Consider the following 20,580-nt stretch of genomic DNA (forward strand, 5'->3'; position numbering starts at 1 on the left):
CCGCCTTGAGTGAAACCAGACTTCTGGATGAGGGATCCCTAAAAGAAGAAGGCCAGGGTTATACCTTTTTCTGGACGGGTTACCCTACAGAAGGTCCGCATCACCATGGTGTTTGTTTGGCAATAAAAAACAGCCTGCTACCCAGTTTCACTGAAACACCTACTGGCATAAGTGAAAGACTCTTCTCAGTGCCTATGCACCAACTCTACCATCCGAGAATGAGGCAGAGGACCGTTTCTACCAGGAACTAGATGAGGCCTCACAGCGCATCCCTAGGAGTGACCAAATCTTCCTGCTTGGTGATTTTAATGCCAGGGTTGGGAAAAACCACCTCATATGGAAAGGAGTGATTGGGAGGCATGGTATCGGGAAGGTCAACAGCAATGGCATGAGGCTACTCAGTCTCTGTGCTGAGCATGACCTGACAATTACCAAAACAATCTTCCAACAGAAAAATAAACACAAGGCTTCCTGGATGCACCCACGATCCAAGCAATGGCATCTGCTGGATTACATCCTCGTGAGACGCAAGGACACCAAGGACGTACACATCACCCGTGCAATGCGAGATGCTGACTGCTGGACTGACTACCGCATGATTATCTCCAAGTTGCGAGCAACAGTATGTCCCCCTGTTCGTCTCTGAAAAACTGGCAAGAAGTGGTTGGACTGTGCCCAACTTGAAGCAGCCTTCGATCCTCCATTGCAGGAAAGCTGCAGGAACTCGACCCCTTCCTGAGCCCTGAAGGCAGTGTTGATGACAACTGGACCTGGCTTAGCTCAAAGCTCTGTGAGGCTGCAGCCAAATCTATTGGCTACCGCCGTAGGAGGCAACAGGACTGGTTTGATGAAAACTCGGAATCCATCAAAACCATGCTGAACACCATGCACAAGGCCCATAACGCAGCCCTGAACAACCCTACATCTGTCAGGCTAAAGCAGCACTGGAGAACATCAAGGAAGTAGGTACAGCTTGTCCTACGAAAACCGAAAAATTACTGGTGGACTGACAAGGCTCAAGAAATTGAACATTTTGCAGTGAAAAACGACATGCACAACTTCTATAATGCTGTGAAAACCACCCATGGCCCCAGGAACTCCTCTCTCTCACCTGTGAAGTCGGCTGATGGTTCAACCCACATAAAGGACCAGAAAGAAGTTGTGGACAGATGGGCGGAACACTTACAGACACTTTTAAACCAACTTTAAACCAACCAACTAGGGACGGCGTGGCGTACTGGGGGAGTGGCTGTTCGCAACCCAAGCATCCCTGGTTCAATCCCCACCTAGTACCAACCTCGTTACGTCCGTTGTGTCCTGAGCAAGACACTTCACCCTTGCTCCTGATGGGTGCCTGTTAGCGCCTTGCATGGCAGCTCCCTCAATCAGTGTGTGAATGTGTGTGTGAATGGGTAAATGTGGAAGTAGTGTCAAAGCGCTTTGAGTACCTTGAAGGTAGTAAAGCGCTATACAAGTACAACCCATTTATCATTTAACTTGCCACCTCTGATCTGGCAGTGCTGGATGAGCTTCCCTGCTACCCAACTATTGAAGAACTGGATCTTCCGCCAAACTTCTCTGAAGTCTGGGCTGCAATTAGGTCACTTAAGAACAACAACACCCCTTGCCCGGATGGCATCCCTGCAGAGATCCTTAAACAGGGAGGCTATCTCTGTACCAGAGCAATTTTCCCAATTTTCTACTACATTGCTGTTATATGGAAGCGCGGAGCAGTCCCCCAACAATGGCGGGATGCAAATGTCGTAACCATATATAAAGGGAAGGGTAGAAGTCTGTCTCTGGCAATAGTAGAGGAATATCCCTCCTATCTGCTGCCGGCAAGGTTCTTGCCAAAGTGATGCTGTCAAGACTCATACGAAGCATAACAGTACACCTGTTTCCTGAGTCTCAATATGGCTTCAGGAAAAATCGCAGCAATATGGACATGATTTTCACTACACGCCAGCTACAAGAAAAGTGTAAGGAGCAACATCAAGATCTGTACATGGCGTTTGTGGACCTATCAAAGGCTTTTAATACGGTCAACAGAGACTTGCCCTGCGCGGTCCTTCTCAGGGTTAGTTGCCCGCGGAAGTTTGTAAACATCCTGCAACGTTTCCACAAGGTGGCTCAGGTAACAACAGGAGGACAGGAGTCTAGGCATTTCAAGGTATCCACAGGTGTCAGACAGGGTTGTGTACATGCACCTGTGCTATTCAACATCTTCCTCATGAGTGTCACATGGCTACTGCACAAAGAAGTTGAGGGAAGCGGTGGTGTGCTGGTGGATTACAGGTTGGATGGAAGCTTATTTAACATCAGAAGACTGCAGGCGGCTGCCAAGGTCAAAACTGTGAACATTGTGGAATTACAATATGCTAATGATTTTGCCTTCGTGGCACACACATCAGAGGCTCTGCAGGCGACTCTAACAGCTGCTGTGAAGGCCTATAGTAGACTGAATCTCACTGTAAAGACGGAAGTACTCTGCCAGTGGAACTCCCCTACGCCAACTTGACCACCATTACCTATCTTTAACATCGATGACAAGCCCCTAGCAATAGTTCCTGATTTCAAATGTCTCCGAAAACTGCAGCATGGACAATGATGTTTGGTAGACTGCATAAGAGGGTGTATGTGAACAAATACCTCAGCATACGTACCAAGGTGGCAGTCTACCAAGCCATCTGTGTCTCCACATTATTATATGGCTGTGAAGCTTGGACCCTGTATCGCCACCACATCCAACAGCTGGAGAATTTTCACATCAAGTGTCTCCAGCGGATCCTTGAGCTGACATGGCGTGATTGTGTGCCACACACGGAAGTCCTGAGCAAAACTGGTACCAAGAGCATGGAGGCCACTTTTCTCAAGTACCAATTGCGATGGACCGGCCACACCATCAGAGTTATTTTCAGTTGGTCCTTATATCTCCGCTTTTGGCCTCCTGCAGATCTCTGGCCATGATGAAGTTGACCATACAGCAGTTGTGCTGATTGTGTGGCCGGTCCAATAATGACATGGACTACAGGGAGGAGGTGAAACATCTGTTTGACTGGTGCAGAACCAACAACCTGGTCCTGAACGTCTACAAGACCAAGGAGATCATCGTTGACTTCAGGAAGCACCAGTTCAGCCACGCTCCACTCTTCATCAACGGAGCAGCGGTGGAGATGGTAAGCAGCACCAAGTTCCTGGGGGTGCAGATCACTGACAATATAACCTGGTCCTTACACACCGAAGCTTTTGTAAAAAGAGCTCAGCAGCGCATGCACTTTTTGTGTCGGATGAAAAGAGCACAGCTCCCCCCCCCCATTCTCACCACATTCTACAGAGGCATTATAGAGAACCTGCTGACCAACAGCATCTCTGTCTGGACTGGAGCCTGCAATGCCTCAGACTGGAAGTCTCTCCAGAGAATGGTGAGGATGGCGGAAAAGATTATCAGGACTCTTCTTCCTCCTATTCAGGAGATCGCAAAAAGGCGCTGCCTGACCAGGGCTCAGTAAATCTGCAAAGACTCCTCCCACCCCCACCAAGGACTGTTTTCACTGCTGGACTCTAGCAAGAGGTTCAGTCAAACAGATGTTTCACCTCCTCCCTGTAGTCCATGTCGTTATTGTCACGGACGAGGCCCACTACTGTCATGTCGTCCGAATACTTCACAATGTGGTTAGTAATGGACCTGGCGCAGCAGTCATGGGTCATCAATGTGAACAGCAGCGGACTCAGGACACAGCCCTGGTGGGAGCCGGCGCTCAGGGAGACGGCACTGGAGGTGTTGTTGCCCACTCTCACAGACTGGGGTCTGTCTGTGAAGAACTCAAGCAGCCAGTGGCATAGGGGGGTACTGAATCCAAGGGAGGCCAGTTTGCTCACCAAATGCTGCGGGATGATGGTGTTGAATGCTAAGCTCAAGTTCAGAAACAACATCCGCACGTGCGTGTCCTTTCCTCCCAGATGTTCTAAGCTCAGGTAGAGTGCAGAGTAGATGGTGTCCTTGGGCGATGAGCGAACTGGTATGGGTCGAATTTGGGGGGAAGTCTGGAGACAATGTATTCCTTTATCAGCCTCTCGAAGCACTTCATTATGATGGGGATGAGTGCCATGGGGCGATAAGATAAGATTGAGAGAGGAGATTGTGGGTTATTTAGGCACAGGAGTGATTGTGGCGTCTTAAAACATGATGGTACCACAGCCTGGGTCAGCGAGATGTTGAAGATGTCTGTAGTCTTCACATCCCTTAAGCACCTTGTCCGAAATCTCATCAGGTCCCGGTGCTTTCCGGGGGTTCACTCTCCTCAGGGTTTTCAGGACGTCCACTGTGTCCAGGTTGAGCGGCTGCTCATCAGGGCGAGGGATGGGTTTTCTCGCCGTAGTGGTGTTAAGTGCCTCAAACCTTGCAAAGTAATTGTTTAGGTAATTTAGGAAGCTGATACTGTTGTCACAGGGACTGGGGGCAGCTTTATAGTCCGTGATGACCTGTATGCCCTGCCACATTCGTCTAGTGTTCGTGGGGTTCTCGAAAAAGTCCTGCACTTTCTGACTGTGAGCACGCTTTGCAACCTTAATGGCACGGTTCAGGTTAGCTCTGGCTGATTTTATGCCACCATGTCGTCAGACTTGAAAGCCTTGTTCCGAGCCTTCAGCATTGCACTTACCTCACTGTTCATCCAGGGTTTCTCGTTGGCCCGTGTGGGGATGTTCTTGATCACACTGACATCCTCCATGAACTTCAAAATTAATGCGGACACAGACTCTGCATACTCCTCCACACATGTGTTATGATTATCGGTGGCGGCTCCCTTGAACATGTCCCAGTCTGTGGTTCCGAAGCAGTCTTTTAATGCTTCCATTGCTCCCTCTGGCCAGGTCCTCACCTGCTTCACTGTAGCTTGCTTCCTGATCAGCAGGGGCTTGTATGCAGGAATGAACATCACAGATAGATTGTCTGAGGAGCCGAGGTGGGGGCGTTGTGCAGCTTTATACGCCTGTTTAATATTACTATAAACCAAGTCCTGCTTGCTTCCACCCCTGGTTGCAAAATTCAAATATTGATGGCAATAAGGTAAAAACTGCTTTCATGTTAAATTGATTAAAATTTCCTGCAACGATGAAAACTCCCTCAGGATGTGCAGATTGCAGTTCATTGATGGAGCAGTACAAAGCATTCAAAACTCTTTTGTTGTTGGCACTGGGGGAATGTGCACTGCTGTGAAGATCATAGCAATGAATTCCCGGGGTAAATAAAATGGCCTGCATTTTATAGTTAATATTTCTACATCTGGGGAGAGCAGTGACATGAGACTATCTTCCTGTAGTTGCACCAGTTGTTATTGATGTATATACAAACACCACCTCCTCGGGATTTACCAGTAAGAGTGCTGCTCCTATCCGACCGAAACATAGTTAGCCCCTCGATGCTAACTGCCTCGTCCGGAACGGACGGTTTCAGCCATGTTTCGGTGAGAAATATGGCGCAGCAGTCTCTCATCTCACGTCTTGCATATAAATCCAGCATCAGATAGTCCGGTTTGTTCTCAAGTGAGTGGACATTTGAGAGCAGAATGGAGGGAAGTGGCGTTCTGTGAGGATTATCCTTTAGCTTTGTTGTTAGCCCCGCTCGGCATCCCCGCTTCTGCTTCCGCTCAGACCGCTTACGTCTCCTCTGTCTACGGTCCCCTTTGGTACTAGGCTTCGTTGCTTCACAGGCCGCTGGATGTAGCTGGCGTAGTATTCCGAGGCTAGTGAGGAAGTCCAACGTATAAGCATCTTTTGGTCCATCCACATCCAAAATTGTCTGGCGGTCGTACGTTACCACAGAGTATCCACGCTGGAAGCCAGCATGGCATGAATTTCATATATATAAATATAAATATATGTATATATATATATATATATACATATATATATGTATATATGTATATATGTACATACCTCGCGCACTAATTGACTGAAAGAGTGCGCACTTGACGTGGGCTCGCCCGACACTGCGGCGTATTGATGTCACATTATTTATGGGAAAATGTATTTTTACACAGTATGATTTGCCTTTGCGGCGAGGAAACCCCGAGGGTAACAGAAAATGGATTAGAAAGGACAGATTTAAAAAAAAACTAAAAAAAAAAAAAAAAAAACTTGGGACATCCTGCGGACCGGATTGTGGACGCGGGCCGTAGTTTAAGGACCTCTGGTTTATACTGTCTTTGTTTTGGTTTGTTTCCTGGTATGTAAAATAATGCGAAAAATATCCACGATATAACAACATTTCGTATCTTAAGTGCTATGTGTATTTTGTTGTAGGAAACCTTGAGTATTGAAACGCATGCATGCCATGCTAAATAGTGATGAGTAGCAACTCTTCAGGGGTAGTACACTTTCTTAAAGCACCGGCCAAACTTATCGTTTTCAACCCTATTAGCGTAGTGATTGGTTTGGCCTTTTTTTGTGAAATGATACCGTTTGACTTATTTAAAAAAAAATGTTTTAGTTTTTTTGTGTGAAATAATAGTTTGACTTAAACTTAGATTTCAATAAATGCATGTTTTGGAGTAATATTAATAGTCTACATAGGAAACAAAGTGCTCAACAATTTAAGTTTAATGTACAATTTGAAAATATCAAAATTAAGTCGATATACAAACCCCGTTTCCATATGAGTTGGGAAATTGTGTTAGATGTAAATATAAACGGAATACAATGATTTGTAAATCGTTTTCAACCCATGTTCAAACTGATATATATATATATATATACATATATATATATATATATATATTTTTTTTTTTTTTTTTTTTTTTTGGGGGGGGGTGGCAAATAATCATTACCTTTAGAATTTGATTCCAGCAACATGTGACAAAAAAGTTGGGTAAGGTGGCAAAAAATACTGATAAAGTTGAGAAATGCTCATCAAACACTTATTTGGAACATCCCACAGGTGTGCAGGCTAATTGGGAACAGGTGGGTGCCGTGATTGGGTATAAAAACAGCTTCCCAAAAATGCTGTCTTTCACAAGAAAGGATGGGGCGAGGTACACCCCTCTGTCCACAACTGTGTGAGCAAATAGTCAAACAGTTTAAGAACAACGTTTCTCAAACTGCAATTGCAAGAAATTTAGGGATTTCAACATCTATGGTCCATAATATCATCAAAAGGTTCAGAGAATCTGGAGAAATCACTCCACATAAGCGGCACGGCCGGAAACCAACATTGAATGACCGTGACCTTCGATCCCTCAGACGGCACTGTATCAAAAACCGACATCAATCTCTAAAGGATATCACCCCATGGGCTCAGGAGCACTTCAGAAAACCATTGTCAGTAAATACAGTTCGTCGCTACATTTATAAGTGAAAGTTAAAGCTCTACTGGGCCCGAGATCATCTAAGATGGACTGATGCAAAGTGGATAAGTGTTCTGTGGTCTGACGAGTCCACATTTCAAATTGTATTTGGAAATATTTGACATCTTGTCATCCGGACCAAAGGGGAAGCGAACCATCCAGACTGTTATCGACGCAAAGTTTAAAAGCCAGCATCTGTGATGGTATGGGGGTGCATTAGTGCCCAAGGCATGGGTAACTTACACATCTGTGAAGGTACCATCAATGCTGAAAGGTACATACAGGTTTTGGAACAACATATGCTGCCATCTAAGCGCCATCTTTTTAATGGCCGCCCCTGCTTATTTCAGCAAAACAATGCCAAGCCACATTCAGCATGTGTTGGCTTCATAAAAAGAGAGTGCAGGGACGTTCCTGGCCCGCCTGCAGTCCAGACCTGTCTCCCATCGAAAATGTGTGGCGCATTATGAAGCGTAAAATACGACAGCGGAGACCCCGGACTGTTAAACGATCGAAGCGCTACATAAAACAAGAATGGTTAAGAATTCCACTTTCAAAGCTTCAACAATTAGCTTCCTCAGTTCCCAAACGTTTATTGAGTGTTGTTAGAAGAAAATGTGATGTAACACAGTGGTGAACATGCCCTTTCCCAACTACTTTGGCACGTGTTGCAGCCTTGAAATTCAAAATTAATTATAATTTGCACAAAAAAAAAAAAAAAAAAAATTATTAGTTTGAACATCAAATATCTTGTCTTTGTAGTGCATTCAATTGAATATGGGTTGAAAGGGATCTGCAAATCATTGTATTCCATTGATATTTACATCTAACACAATTTCTCAACTCATATGGAAACGGGGTTTGTAACTTGCCGGCAAACCACGCAGTGCACTTTGCACATGTTGCTCACCTTTTCAAGACACATATTTTCCGCTTTTCCCTTTCGAATGTATATTTCAGCAGCCCTTTCGTTTTATTCCCTGTCGCACAAAAATTATTAAGGTTGGACTCGTTTGTGTAGCTTCGGCCTCGGCGTCAGCCCTGTCAGTCATGCTTTCGTGTTCTTATCAGTTTTCTTCTTGTATTTTCGTCGCACATGCCTCAGCCAAAGATATGGAGCCGAATTCTATGTTTTACTGGTTATGTGTGAGGGTGCTGTCAGCTCATTGGTCCGGGAGTAGGTACCATAAAACGCAGTCGTGTGCCGTCGGGGCCAGCAAGGCCTTCTCTGCTGGCCTAACATAACCAAAAGTCATGATCATAATTAAAGATAAAAGTATTTTTTATTTACTTTCCATAAATATCTAAAAGTATTCATATCCTCTTCATGTCATTATATGCTCCTTCCAGCCCTTTTGTTTTTAGGTTATAGAGTTTTTATCCAATCAGAATTCAGCTATTTCATGTTGCTGTACATGCTGTACCAAATCTGCCCGAAGCTTTCAGAATCAACATTGCCGGCATCTGTGCACTGTCAGTGAATGGGGACAGTAAACATACACAAACCGCTTCACGTTTTATTTGTGCACTCCAAACCACAGTTGACAGACAGTTGCGATAGCCATTCAGATCATGAGTTGTTGTCAATAAGGCCTTCTAGATGGCCTAAGACGGATATATATTGTGAAGTTATGAGCTAGGTAACATAAGAACTCCATTACCCAGTATTCCACAGTAGTGAAGAGCATGCGCAGTAGCCACGTTTAGTCATGCCGGCAGCAGGATGTTTTTGATCAGCACCCTGGAGTAAACTTTAAGAACTCAGCCAACACGCCTGGTCTGCATCTTTTATGATTAGACAAGACAACACATTCCGTATTTCCTTGAATTGCCGCCAGGGTGCTAATTAATTTAAAACCTCTTCTCACTCCTGTGCTTACCAAAGGCATGCGGTAAAAATAAGCATGCGCTATTTATTTTAAAACCTCTTCTCACTCCGCCACTTACCAAAGGTGTGCAGTAAAAATTTGAGTGTGATGTAAGCTTGGTCCTTAAATCCTGCTGAATAGCTCTTAATCTTCTTCCCTTTATGCAATTTCAAATTACCGATATTGAAATCAGCCTCCTCCATTTTGAAAATGATGAAGTGTCACTCGTGACGTCACGAGTTTGACCAGGCGGTAACCCTAAGCATGCGCTAATTATTTTGGGAAGCGAGTTTGACCCGACAGTAATTTAAGGGAGGCGCATACTATATGCCCTGCGGCAATTCAAGGAAATACGGTATATTTGTAAGGTCATTTTCAAGAAGAATATTTAAAGAAAAACTACATTTTGTGAGACGATGTCGGCCAACCCCAGAAGCTTGAATGGGTTCTACAGATTGTGACTTCAGATATTTTATTTCTTAATTTTTTACACGTTTAATATGTTTTTTGCAATTTTAATTTTGATAGTACCACATAAGATATATTTTAATTGCTGATGCGGGTTTATTGATTTTTAAATGCGCCAGAGAATAACCCGTTTTGTATACTGTTGGTGGTGATTCAATGCAGAGTAGTGCGTAAATGTGTTCCTGTATAGTATTTCTCCCGCAATGGTCATGTGGTGACATAAATTATAGTATTTTGAGAGGTAATCATTGAAGTCGGATATCATTGAAGGCCTGTGTGGGAAACGCACGTCCCGCCACTGATAAAACGCAATATGAAAGTGCCTTGTCATGCAACAATTCCATTGACATTTCAAAGACAGAATCACATACTCATGTTACTAAATACTGGACAATTCTATTTTTCAAGGGACAATTTGCAACCCCAATAAAGTTAAATTATACTTTATGTTGCGCCCTGAAATCTAGGCTTCATAAATGACCCCCACAGCACTAAAAAGTCTGCAGCCTCTTGGGCGTTTTCTATTCGGGCTCCAGTACTTTGGAATACCCTAACAGCTACAGTTAAAAATGCTACCTCAGAAGAAGCAGAAGAAGTCTTGCCTCAAAACTCATAAAAATTAAATGATCTATTTTCTAGACCACTAGATCTGCCACTTTTCTGCTCTGCTCCAATTGATATGTGGTTTCAGATTCACTACCGTAAATAAAAAGGAGGATGATCAGTTTTGTTGGAACACTCTGCATTCTGTGTCCACCATATTATTTTTTGACAGAGAAGAAGCACGGTTAAACGGCAGGTTTCGCATTGAGTTGAGGGGGATGAGCCACAACCCCGCTTTACTGTGTGCATTTTGCCTGGTATACTTGCATGGTCTTGGTACAAACCATTTGCTTGCCAAACAAAATTGCTATTGCGACATCCGGAGGACACATTTAGAACAGCCGTTTCCCTCATTTAAAAGTGCAGCTAATTTTTATACTTCGGAAATGTATGTCGCGGGCTGGATTAAACTGGTCTGGCCCGCGGGTCATATGTTGGACATCCCTGGTGATCAAAGTAATGTAGCGTATATTACCAAATGAATACAAACACACTGCTCTAGTACATATTGTTTGTTCAGTGTAACCTTAAAATAAATGAACAACCGGATGTTTACAAAAAGCAATAAAAGGACATTTCCATCCTCATTGTGCCCTCAGGTTACCATGACGACCACATCGTGATTCGCTGGTTCTGGTCAGCAGTGGAAAGGTTCAACAATGAACAAAAACTCAGACTTCTGCAGGTAAGTCACACTATGTGGCCAAAAGATGAGCTGCACAAAGCTCATGTATACTAATTATTACAGTTATCCACCCATCCATTTTCTACCACCTGTCTTTTTCATGGTCACAGGGGGGTTGGAGTTGTAAATGCCAAAATACAATTTCAAAAGAAAAATTACATTAAAAAAGTAATTAGTAATATTTAATGGTTACTTTGACAAAAAAGTAATTTAATTGCGAATGAAATTACTCTTCTATAAATGTAATAAATTACTATGGGAAGTAATTATTGAGTTACTTTAAACAAAAAACTTCAAATCTGGCATATGCAGTTGAGACATTTATCAATATAAGAGTGAGCGTACGTGCCGTGAAAAGGCATTGTCTTTTGCTAAGTGATCAGTGACAACAGCGCCCAGATAGAGCAGCACTAGCTCAGCTGTGTTTGTTAGCTCAGACTCACAGTTTGCTGGCAGTGACGGCATTTCAGTTTAATTTTTTTACCGTATTATGTTAGCCTTAATTAGTAAAGAAGTCCAGGGGGCGTTTCGGTGAAGCGCTTATTGAGGTTTCCTTAATGTAAGGGAGGAGCCGAAGATGATGAGGTGTCAGGCCGCAGCACATGACTACTTTGGGGCGCAGTTAACATCTTGCCGGGAGATTCGACAACACATAAACTGCCAAATATCCATTGAAAATATGGGCTTTTGAGAGTTGTGGATAGTTTAAATCTGGATAGAAAATTTAAATAGTTTTTACAATCACAATAGAATCAAAGATGTCGTGATCAGTGTGACAAGTCTCTGTGTGTCTGGATTCTCTCTGTGGCTCCTGGAAGGATGAGTCCTCAACTCCAGGCTCAATAAGTCTTTCTATTTTGCTTTTCAGTTTGTTTTCTCCGGCTCTCTCGCTCGTCTGGCTCGCCTCTCTCCGCTGTCTGCCCTCTTCTCTCTTCTCTCCCTCAAGGCCTCGGACGCTGCTAATAAAGGAGACAGGGGATCAGATAACTGGGAAATCCACTCACCTGTCAGCTGCTTCATGGCTGGCTCCTGGACATGCCCTTTCTGAAGGAGACGCGCCGACCATGCCCCTTCCACAATCAGCTTTAGCCGAACTAGGACCCCAACGCAGACAAGAAATAATAACAATAATAACAAAAAGAGCACCTAAAAAGGAATGAGGAAAAAAATGAAGGATTCACACTAAAGGTGTGGAAAAACAGAAAACACTCAAAAAGTATGGAGCGGAAACACAACAATACACGGCAGCGTTGGATCAGAGCCACAGGAAATAGAAGCGTGAGTGGAGCCGAAACAGAGGAAATAAACGCGCTTGGAAGAGTGAACCATCAGGAATCTACTTGCACCTCGTGAATGGACTGGAGAGCTTAAATAGTCAGGACGAAATGTATATCAGGCGTGCGCACAGGTGGCTCCGCCCCATAGCCCAAATAAACAGGCATTGAAATACCAGGCAGAAGAGATGCATCGAGGACACAGGAGCTTGAGCTCCAGGAGCTGGAAACCCATGAGTGTCCTTCAGGACAGTCCCGTTTCCAGTTGATCAGATACTTAACTCCCATGCCCTGCCTTCTGGAGTCTAAAATGGCCTTCACAGTGTAAGCTGCTTGATCACCAATCATGCGCGGACTAGGAAACCTGAGATGCAAATTGCGTTCTTCTGTCCGAGAGCAAGTCTAGAGGCACACCATGAAGGCTGAAAACATGCTTGACCAGACGTTGGTCAGTCTCGAGGAAAGGAGGTGGATTGGATAGGGGAATTAAGTGAGCCATCTTTCAAAACCAGTCGACCACATTTAGTATGGGAGTCTTTGAGACTAAAAACAGAGTGTGCCTCACAAGATACCTTGGATGTGTTTACCCACTGCAAGATTTCAGATCTCAGTTAATTAGGTACAAATAGCTTACCTGCAGGAACTCTCTATGGGACCTTGGTCTTATCAGACACCGTTTTCTTCACCTCCCATTGGAGTGCTCCAATCATTGGAGCCACAGGTATGATGGTCGCCAGAGTGGTATCCTCAGCGACAGGACCGTAACTCTGGAGAGCTCATCTGACTTGTTGCAGCAGGACCACCAAGCCAGGTAATAGAAAAGTTGAAACGTTTGAGAAAACAGTGACCATTTGCTTGGCGGAAGTTAAGTCTTTGAGTCTCAAGTTATTAAGTATTTTTATGATCTGTCCCTCCAACCAGTGCCTCTACTCCTGTAGCACAACAACGATGGCCAGCAGCTCTCTATTCCCCACGTCATAGTTAGTTTCAGCAGCTGTGAAGTGACGCGAGAAGAAGGCACAGCGAAAATTCTGATCGACCGTGGAATGCTGGGACAGAACTCCTCCAATTTCTGTATCCGATGCATCAACCTTGACAAAAAAATGTAAATCAGGATCAACATACTAAAGAATTGGTGGTGTAATAAACATTTTCTTTAGCAAAGAAAAGGCGCCTTCGGCTTCTAAAGTCCACTAGAAAGGTACTTTAGACGATGTGAGCCTTGTGGCGGCTTCAGCTTTCCTGCTATAGTTGCGGATAATTTGCCTATAGAAGTTACATGTAACAAAACCAAACTTTTGCAAGGGCTTTCTTGATGTAGGATATGGCCACTCGACCACTGCTTGGATCTTGGCAGGATCCGGTTTGAGGAGAGCGGTTTGCTCTCCTCAGCTTTGGCATATAGCCTATTCTCCAATAACTGTTTTAAGACAAGACAGACGTGGCAGACATGTTTTTGGAGATTTTTGGAAAAGACAAGAATGTCATCAAGGTACACAAAACAGAATTGATTAATCATGTCCCTGAAGACGTTGTTAATAAGATTTTGGAAAACTGCAGGCGCATTAGTGAGGCCAAAAGGCATTACTAAATGTTCAAAATGCCCATAGGGGTGTTAAAGCAGTTGTAACAAATGCACCCAAGTTCCCCAGATGTCTCTGCCACTATGCAAATAAGGAGTCACCGGTGGGACCTGATATTCAGCTGTGAATGATTAACACAGTAAATAAACACAAAACAAGTAGAACTATTAGCCACAACACAATTAGGCTATATTTAATCCCGAATAACAAACACCACCCCTTTTCGTCCATATAACATGCCAATATAATCCAAACACCCGCACAACACACACAATCCCACAGCCCAAAAACATCATTCACCTCCCCAAAGTTTATACTACACAAAATATTCCCCAAAGTCCCCAAAGTTACGTACAAGACGTGCACGGCGGCACACACGTACGGGCAGCAAACAATTGTTCGGAAGCCGCAGCGATGTACTCACGGCACCGCGTCTGTGCGTCCAATTCAAATTCAAATTCAAAAGTCCTCCTGGTAAGAGACTGTGAGGTCCAGGTTCTCCACAGGCCAATGGAAACACAGAAAAATAGTCAAAAAATTAGGATACTTCCATAAAGTGGCTCCGTGGTAAAAACACTGTGACTGACAGGTGCTCCAAGGGGTGTGTCATCTGCTTCCGCTTCCGCTTCTGGCTCCGCTTCTGCCCCGGTCTCATAGGACCGGGTGCCTTTTATATCCCCACATTAATTTACATTACATTTTTTATTATTACATGATTTAATACGCCTGTAACAGTTTCATAATTAAATGGATGACAAAATAAGTATATATATATATAATTACTTTCCAAGCTGAGCACAAGTTAATTGTGACTGGATTATTTATTATATATATATATATATATATATATATATATATATATATATATATATATATATATATATATATATATATATAAATGGACTTCTATGGCCATTACACAGTCTTGAGTGAATGAGTGTATTATGTTTATATAGTGTTTTGTATTTTTGAGAGAGAGACTCTCAAAGTGAAACCCATTACCTACATTTCATCTACATTAAAACCAGTTCGAGCATCTGGTCAGGATGCCCCTCTGACTCTTCCCTAGGGAGATGTTTAGGGCATGTCAGATCGGTGAGAGGAACCAGGACACATTGGCGAGACTGTGTCTTCTGCCTGAAAAAGCCTTGGGATCCCAGGGGAAAAGCTGGACGAGGTGGCTGGGCAGAGGGAAGTCTGGGCTTCTCTGCTTCGGCTGCTTCCACTGCGACCCGACCTCGGATAAGCGGAAGAAAATGGATGGATGGATGGATGGATGGATGGATAAAACCAGTGTGGTTGTGACTGGGAGCAAGGGTGAATTGTCTTGCCTAAGAACACAACAGCTGTGTTCTTAGCTGGGCGCTGTTGTCACTGATCACTAGAATGGTGGAAGAGGGAATCGAACCTGGAACCCTAAAGTTGCTGACACAGCCACTCTACCAACTGAGCCACGCCCCCCCCCCCCCAATTCTCACCAGGTGATAAGCATTGCGTAAGTCTAATTTAGTGAAAAAAGCTGCAGAAGATAAAAAAAGTACAGCAATTGTCGAATCTATAAAAGGCAAAGAAGAGCTATTCTTCACAGTTACAATACAGCCCCCCAAAGATATAATACATATATATATATGTATATATATATATATATATATATATATATATATATATATATATATATATATATATATATATATATATAACGTAAAACAACGACCCCCAATGGAGAGGAAGAGGGGTGATGGGGGCCCGCCGTGAGAGACTAAGAAGTATCGTTACTTAATGTGGAATGTTCCGGACCTGACACATTATAGGGTTTTGCCACAGGTAAAGATGCCTCTTGGAGGAGTTTGATGAAACAGTTGTAAAGACGATGTGGGGAAAAAGACTGAACCTGGTCTTTACAACAACAAATGCACTCAAAAAGGAGTGAGGAAAAGGAACTATGGATCCACACATAAGTTGTGGAGAAACAAAAAATACACACAAAAGATGAGGAGAGGAAACAAGTAACACTGCATGGCAGGACCAGAGCAGGATCACAGGAACGTGAAGAGTGAGTGGAGCCAAAGTAGAGGTGATGAACACGACTGGACGAGTGAACCAGTAATGTACTGGTGGCAAGTGAATGGACTGGAGAGTTTAAGTAGTCAGTAGGAAATGGGTATTGGATGTGCATACAGGTGGCTCCGCCCCATAGCTTGAAAACAAGTCACTGTAACAAAGAGCAGAGGTGAGCTGCCAGATCATGACAAAATAATAACGGTGCATATAGATCAATTTGACGGAAAACTTAATCCAAGCCATTTACCGCTTTGTCAGAAATATTATATAGCTAATTTACATCAAAAGCAGGCATTTGGTATTGTAATCAATCAATCAATCAATCAATCAATGTTTACTTATATAGCCCTAAATCACTAGTGTCTCAAAGGGCTGCACAAACCACTACGACATCCTCGGTAGGCCCACATAAGGGCAAGGAAAACTCACACCCAGTGGGACGTTGGTGACAATGATAACTATGAGAACCTTGGAGAGGAGGAAAGCAATGGATGTCGAGCGGGTCTAACATGATACTGTGAAAGTTCAATCCATAATGGATCCAACACAGTCGCAAGAGTCTAGTCCAAAGCGGATCCAACACAGCAGCGAGAGTCCCGTTCACAGCGGAGCCAGCAGGAAAACATCCCAAGCGGAGGCGGATCAGCAGCGCAGAGATGTCCCCAGCCGATACACAGGCGAGCAGTACATGGCCACCGGATCGGACCGGACCCCCTCCACAAGGGAGAGTGGGACATAGGAGAAAAAGAAAAGAAACGGCAGATCAACTGGTCTAAAAAGGGAGTCTATTTAAAGGCTAGAGTATACAAATGAGTTTTAAGGTCAGACTTAAATGCTTCTACTGAGGTGGCATCTCGAACTTTTACCGGGAGGGCATTCCAGAGTACTGGAGCCCGAAATGAAAACGCTCTATAGCCCACAGACTTTTTTTGGGCTTTGGGAATCACTAATAAGCCGGAGTCTTTTGAACGCAGATTTCTTGCCGGGACATATTGTACAATACATTCGGCAAGATAGGATGGAGCTAGGCCGTGTAGTATTTTATACGTAAGTAGTAAAACCTTAAAGTCACATCTTAAGTGCACAGGAAGCCAGTGCAGGTGAGCCAGTACAGGCATAATGTGATCAAACTTTCTTGTTCTTGTCAAAAGTCTAGCAGCCGCATTTTGTACCAACTGTAATCTTTTAATGCTAGACATGGGGAGACCCGAAAATAGTACGTTACAGTAATCGAGACGAGACGTAACAAACGCATGGGTAATGATCTCAGCGTCTTTAGTGGACAGAATGGAGCGAATTTTAGCGATATTACGGAGATGAAAGAAGGCCGTTTTAGTAAGGCTTTTAATGTGTGACTCAAAGGAGAGAGTTGGGTCGAAGATAACACCCAGATTCTTTACCGTGTCGCCTTGTTTAATTGTTTGGTTGTCAAATGTTAGAGTTGTATCATTAAATAGAGGTCGGTGTCTAGCAGGACCGATAATCAGCATTTCCGTTTTTTTGGCGTTGAGTTGCAAAAAGTTAGCGGACATCCATTGTTTAATTTCATTAAGACACGCCTCCAGCTGACTACAATCCGGCGTGTTGGTCAGCTTTAGGGGCATGTAGAGTTGGGTGTCATCAGCATAACAGTGAAAGCTAATACCGTATTTGCGTATGATGTCACCTAGCGGCAGCATGTAGATGCTGAAGAGTGCAGGGCCAAGGACCGAACCCTGGGGAACTCCACACGTTACCTTAACGTAGTCCGAGGTCACATTGTTATGGGAGACGCACTGCATCCTATCAGTAAGATAAGAGTTAAACCAAGACAGGACTAAGTCTGACATACCAATTCGTGTTTTGATACGTTCTAATAAAATATTATGATCGACGGTATCGAAAGCAGCGCTAAGATCGAGGAGCAGCAACATAGATGACGCATCAGAATCCATTGTTAGCAATAGATCATTAGTCATTTTTGCGAGGGCTGTCTCCGTGGAGTGATTTGCCCTGAAACCGGATTGAAAGTTTTCACATAGATTGTTAGACGCTAAGTGTTCATTTAACTGCTCCGCAACAATTTTTTTCAAGGATTTTTTAAATAAAGGGAAGGTGAGGTCAGGATCGAGGTTAGGTCTTTTAAGAAGAGGATGAATAACCGCTTTTTTGAATGCTAGGGGAACAGTGCCCGAGGAAAGTGATGTTATTTCCTCAAAACAAGAGAAACTATTTTGGAGGGCAGTATCCGCCGTATATACAATCGTGTCAGTGTTAATAGAACCCAGTTGTAGCTGGGACGCATTGTCTTTAATCTCCTTTCTAATGACTTAAATTTTCTTACTAAAGACTGGGTGGAGCTACTGGAAGGAGTCCCTTGTTGGGTTAGCGATGCTACCGTACTAAACAAAAATGTAGGATCGTTTTTATTATGGTGGATGAGATTTGAGCAATATTTAGCTTTAGCTAAGGTAAGCATGTGTTTATAAGTTATTAAACCATCACTCCATGCTTGATGGTGCACCTCAAGTTTATATATATATATATATATATATATATATATATATATATATATATATATATATATATATATATATATATATATAATATATATATATGTATGTTGTCTTTGTATTTATATTTACATCTAACACAATTTCCCAACTCATATGGAAACGGGGTTTGCACATTATGTTGTTAAGATACTGTTTTTTTGTATTTATAAATTTGGCCAGCAGTTGTTTTCTTGAGCTGAAGCATTCAGTAAGCTTCGCTTTATCTGACTTGTAAAAACATATTTCCTCCATTGAACTTTCTGTGCTTCTGACATTGTTTTGTTGACATACAACCACATTAAAACAAGCCTGCCACGTTATATCAAACGTCTCGATATTAAGTAGATTATTCGTTACTAGTAAAAGTAACAGTGTTAGTAACCCTGTTATCATGTAACGCCGTTGTTTGTGTGCACTATTAGTTTATATCCCTTGATACATATCATTGGCATTGAGATCAAGAAAAGTATTTTGATCAATACTTTGAATGTTGTTTTGTAGTTTGTGACAGGTACATCAAGTATTCCCTACGAGGGCTTTGCCTCGCTGCGAGGAAGTAACGGACCCCGCAGATTCTGTGTGGAGAAGTGGGGCAAAATCACCTCCTTACCAAGGTACACACACACACGCACACTCACACGCACACATTCCTTGACTCCAAGTCAAGTGCATTTGAAAGTCAACCCATCAATGTCCAAAATACAGCAGTACAACCATTTTCAATATGGGTTTTACATGTACATTCCTGTGTAATGCTTGTTCTGCTTCACCGCTTAAAAACGGCGCCCAGATTCATTGACTTATGCTCTATTGTAACAGTAAACTAATGAAATACCATGTATACATACAGTAACATAATGGCCTGCATATAGAGTGTGCCTGCCCTTGTGCGCAAGATAAAGAAAGCACTTTTCATTGAGATAATGTGGATGTAATCTAGCAGTACTGGTAAAATCACAGAGTGAAAAAGTTAGGTTGCAAAATGTCATCAGATGTCATTAAGATGCTGACTGCTAAGATGTTCATGTATTTCCATTTAGATGAAGAATGACTCATAACCAATGTTCCCTCTAAGTGCACAAGAAAATCTATGCAGTGCATAAGATAAAATTCAACATAAATGTATTAATTAATATCTAATATTAGTCCTAATCTTATCTAATCAATTAAACCAATATTAATAATAATAATAATTGTGTTTTCTGTACCATTTTGCAACGTAACTCAGTGAGCGACAGGTGTCCAGCCAATGATACGATTCAGTTCACTTACGCTACGCAGCCAATCATAGCATTGACACTATTGATATTGACTATAACTCCTTAACATGGCAAAACAAACGGGCAGCGACACACCTACTCACCAAGCCGTTGTAAAAAAGAAATGCGGTTCTTTTAAGAAGGAATGGCTGTCGTAGTATGTTCAAATAGAAGAACAAGCGGTGAATTTTGGTAAGATTGTTTCTTTTTCGAGTAAGAAGGGTCTACTCTGCAAAACATGTTGCAAAGCTAAAGTAGCAAATGAGTTTTCTGAGGGAAAAATGTGGACTGAATGGAAGTTGGACTACCTCAAGTATCACATTCAGCAGAAAAGTCATTTGAAAGCTATTGGACTTGTACGAAGACTCAAGATGGGACGGTGGATTGGTACATTATTGCGGGAAAATGCAAAACAAAGAGAGAAAAGGAACGAGCTGTCACACAAAACAAAATCTGACCCCAAGCAAGTTAAAGTTGTCATTGACATGCTTTTCACTGTAGCTAATCCTTCTTTTTCTTTAATAACATATTCTGCTTTTAATCATCTTAAAGTATCAGCTGCCATAGAAGACTTTCCAACTGCAGGGTAAACAAACAGTTAACATGAACCTCTGTGGTCCAATATGCCAGGCCACATCATCTAATAAGGGCTAATGAGCCCTTTCAACAGTGATAAGCCATTTAACATTTAAAATTATAACATTGCCAGACAGCATACATTTAACAGTATGTTTATTATTGTTATTGCAGTTGTGTAACACTGCATCACACTAAAGCAGTGGTTCTAAACCTTGTTGGAGGTACCGAACCTCACCAGTTTCATATGCGCATTCACTGAACCCTTCTTTAGTGAAGAATAAAAAAGTTGTTTTCTTAATGTTATCTTAATTTATAAATATTAA

General features: G+C 42.8%; 1 protein-coding gene across 4 annotated transcripts in view; it reads left to right on the top strand.

The window, feature by feature from the left end:
* hecw2a (HECT, C2 and WW domain containing E3 ubiquitin protein ligase 2a) overlaps positions 1–20,580 on the top strand; it is a 263,018-nt gene that overhangs the window by 223,092 nt on the left and 19,346 nt on the right. For 3 of the 4 annotated variants that reach the window (XM_061918718.1, XM_061918719.1, XM_061918721.1), the window contains 2 exons: positions 10,882–10,967; positions 18,921–19,033. In XM_061918718.1, coding sequence (XP_061774702.1) covers positions 10,882–10,967; positions 18,921–19,033 — 199 coding nt within the window. Of the gene's footprint in view, positions 1–10,881; positions 10,968–11,835; positions 12,709–18,920; positions 19,034–20,580 lie in introns of those variants that run through there. The other variant, XM_061918720.1, reaches the window with a different exon arrangement.

The sequence above is a fragment of the Nerophis ophidion genome, linkage group LG13, assembly GCF_033978795.1.
Source record: "Nerophis ophidion isolate RoL-2023_Sa linkage group LG13, RoL_Noph_v1.0, whole genome shotgun sequence".
Classification (NCBI taxonomy): Eukaryota; Metazoa; Chordata; class Actinopteri; order Syngnathiformes; family Syngnathidae; genus Nerophis; species Nerophis ophidion.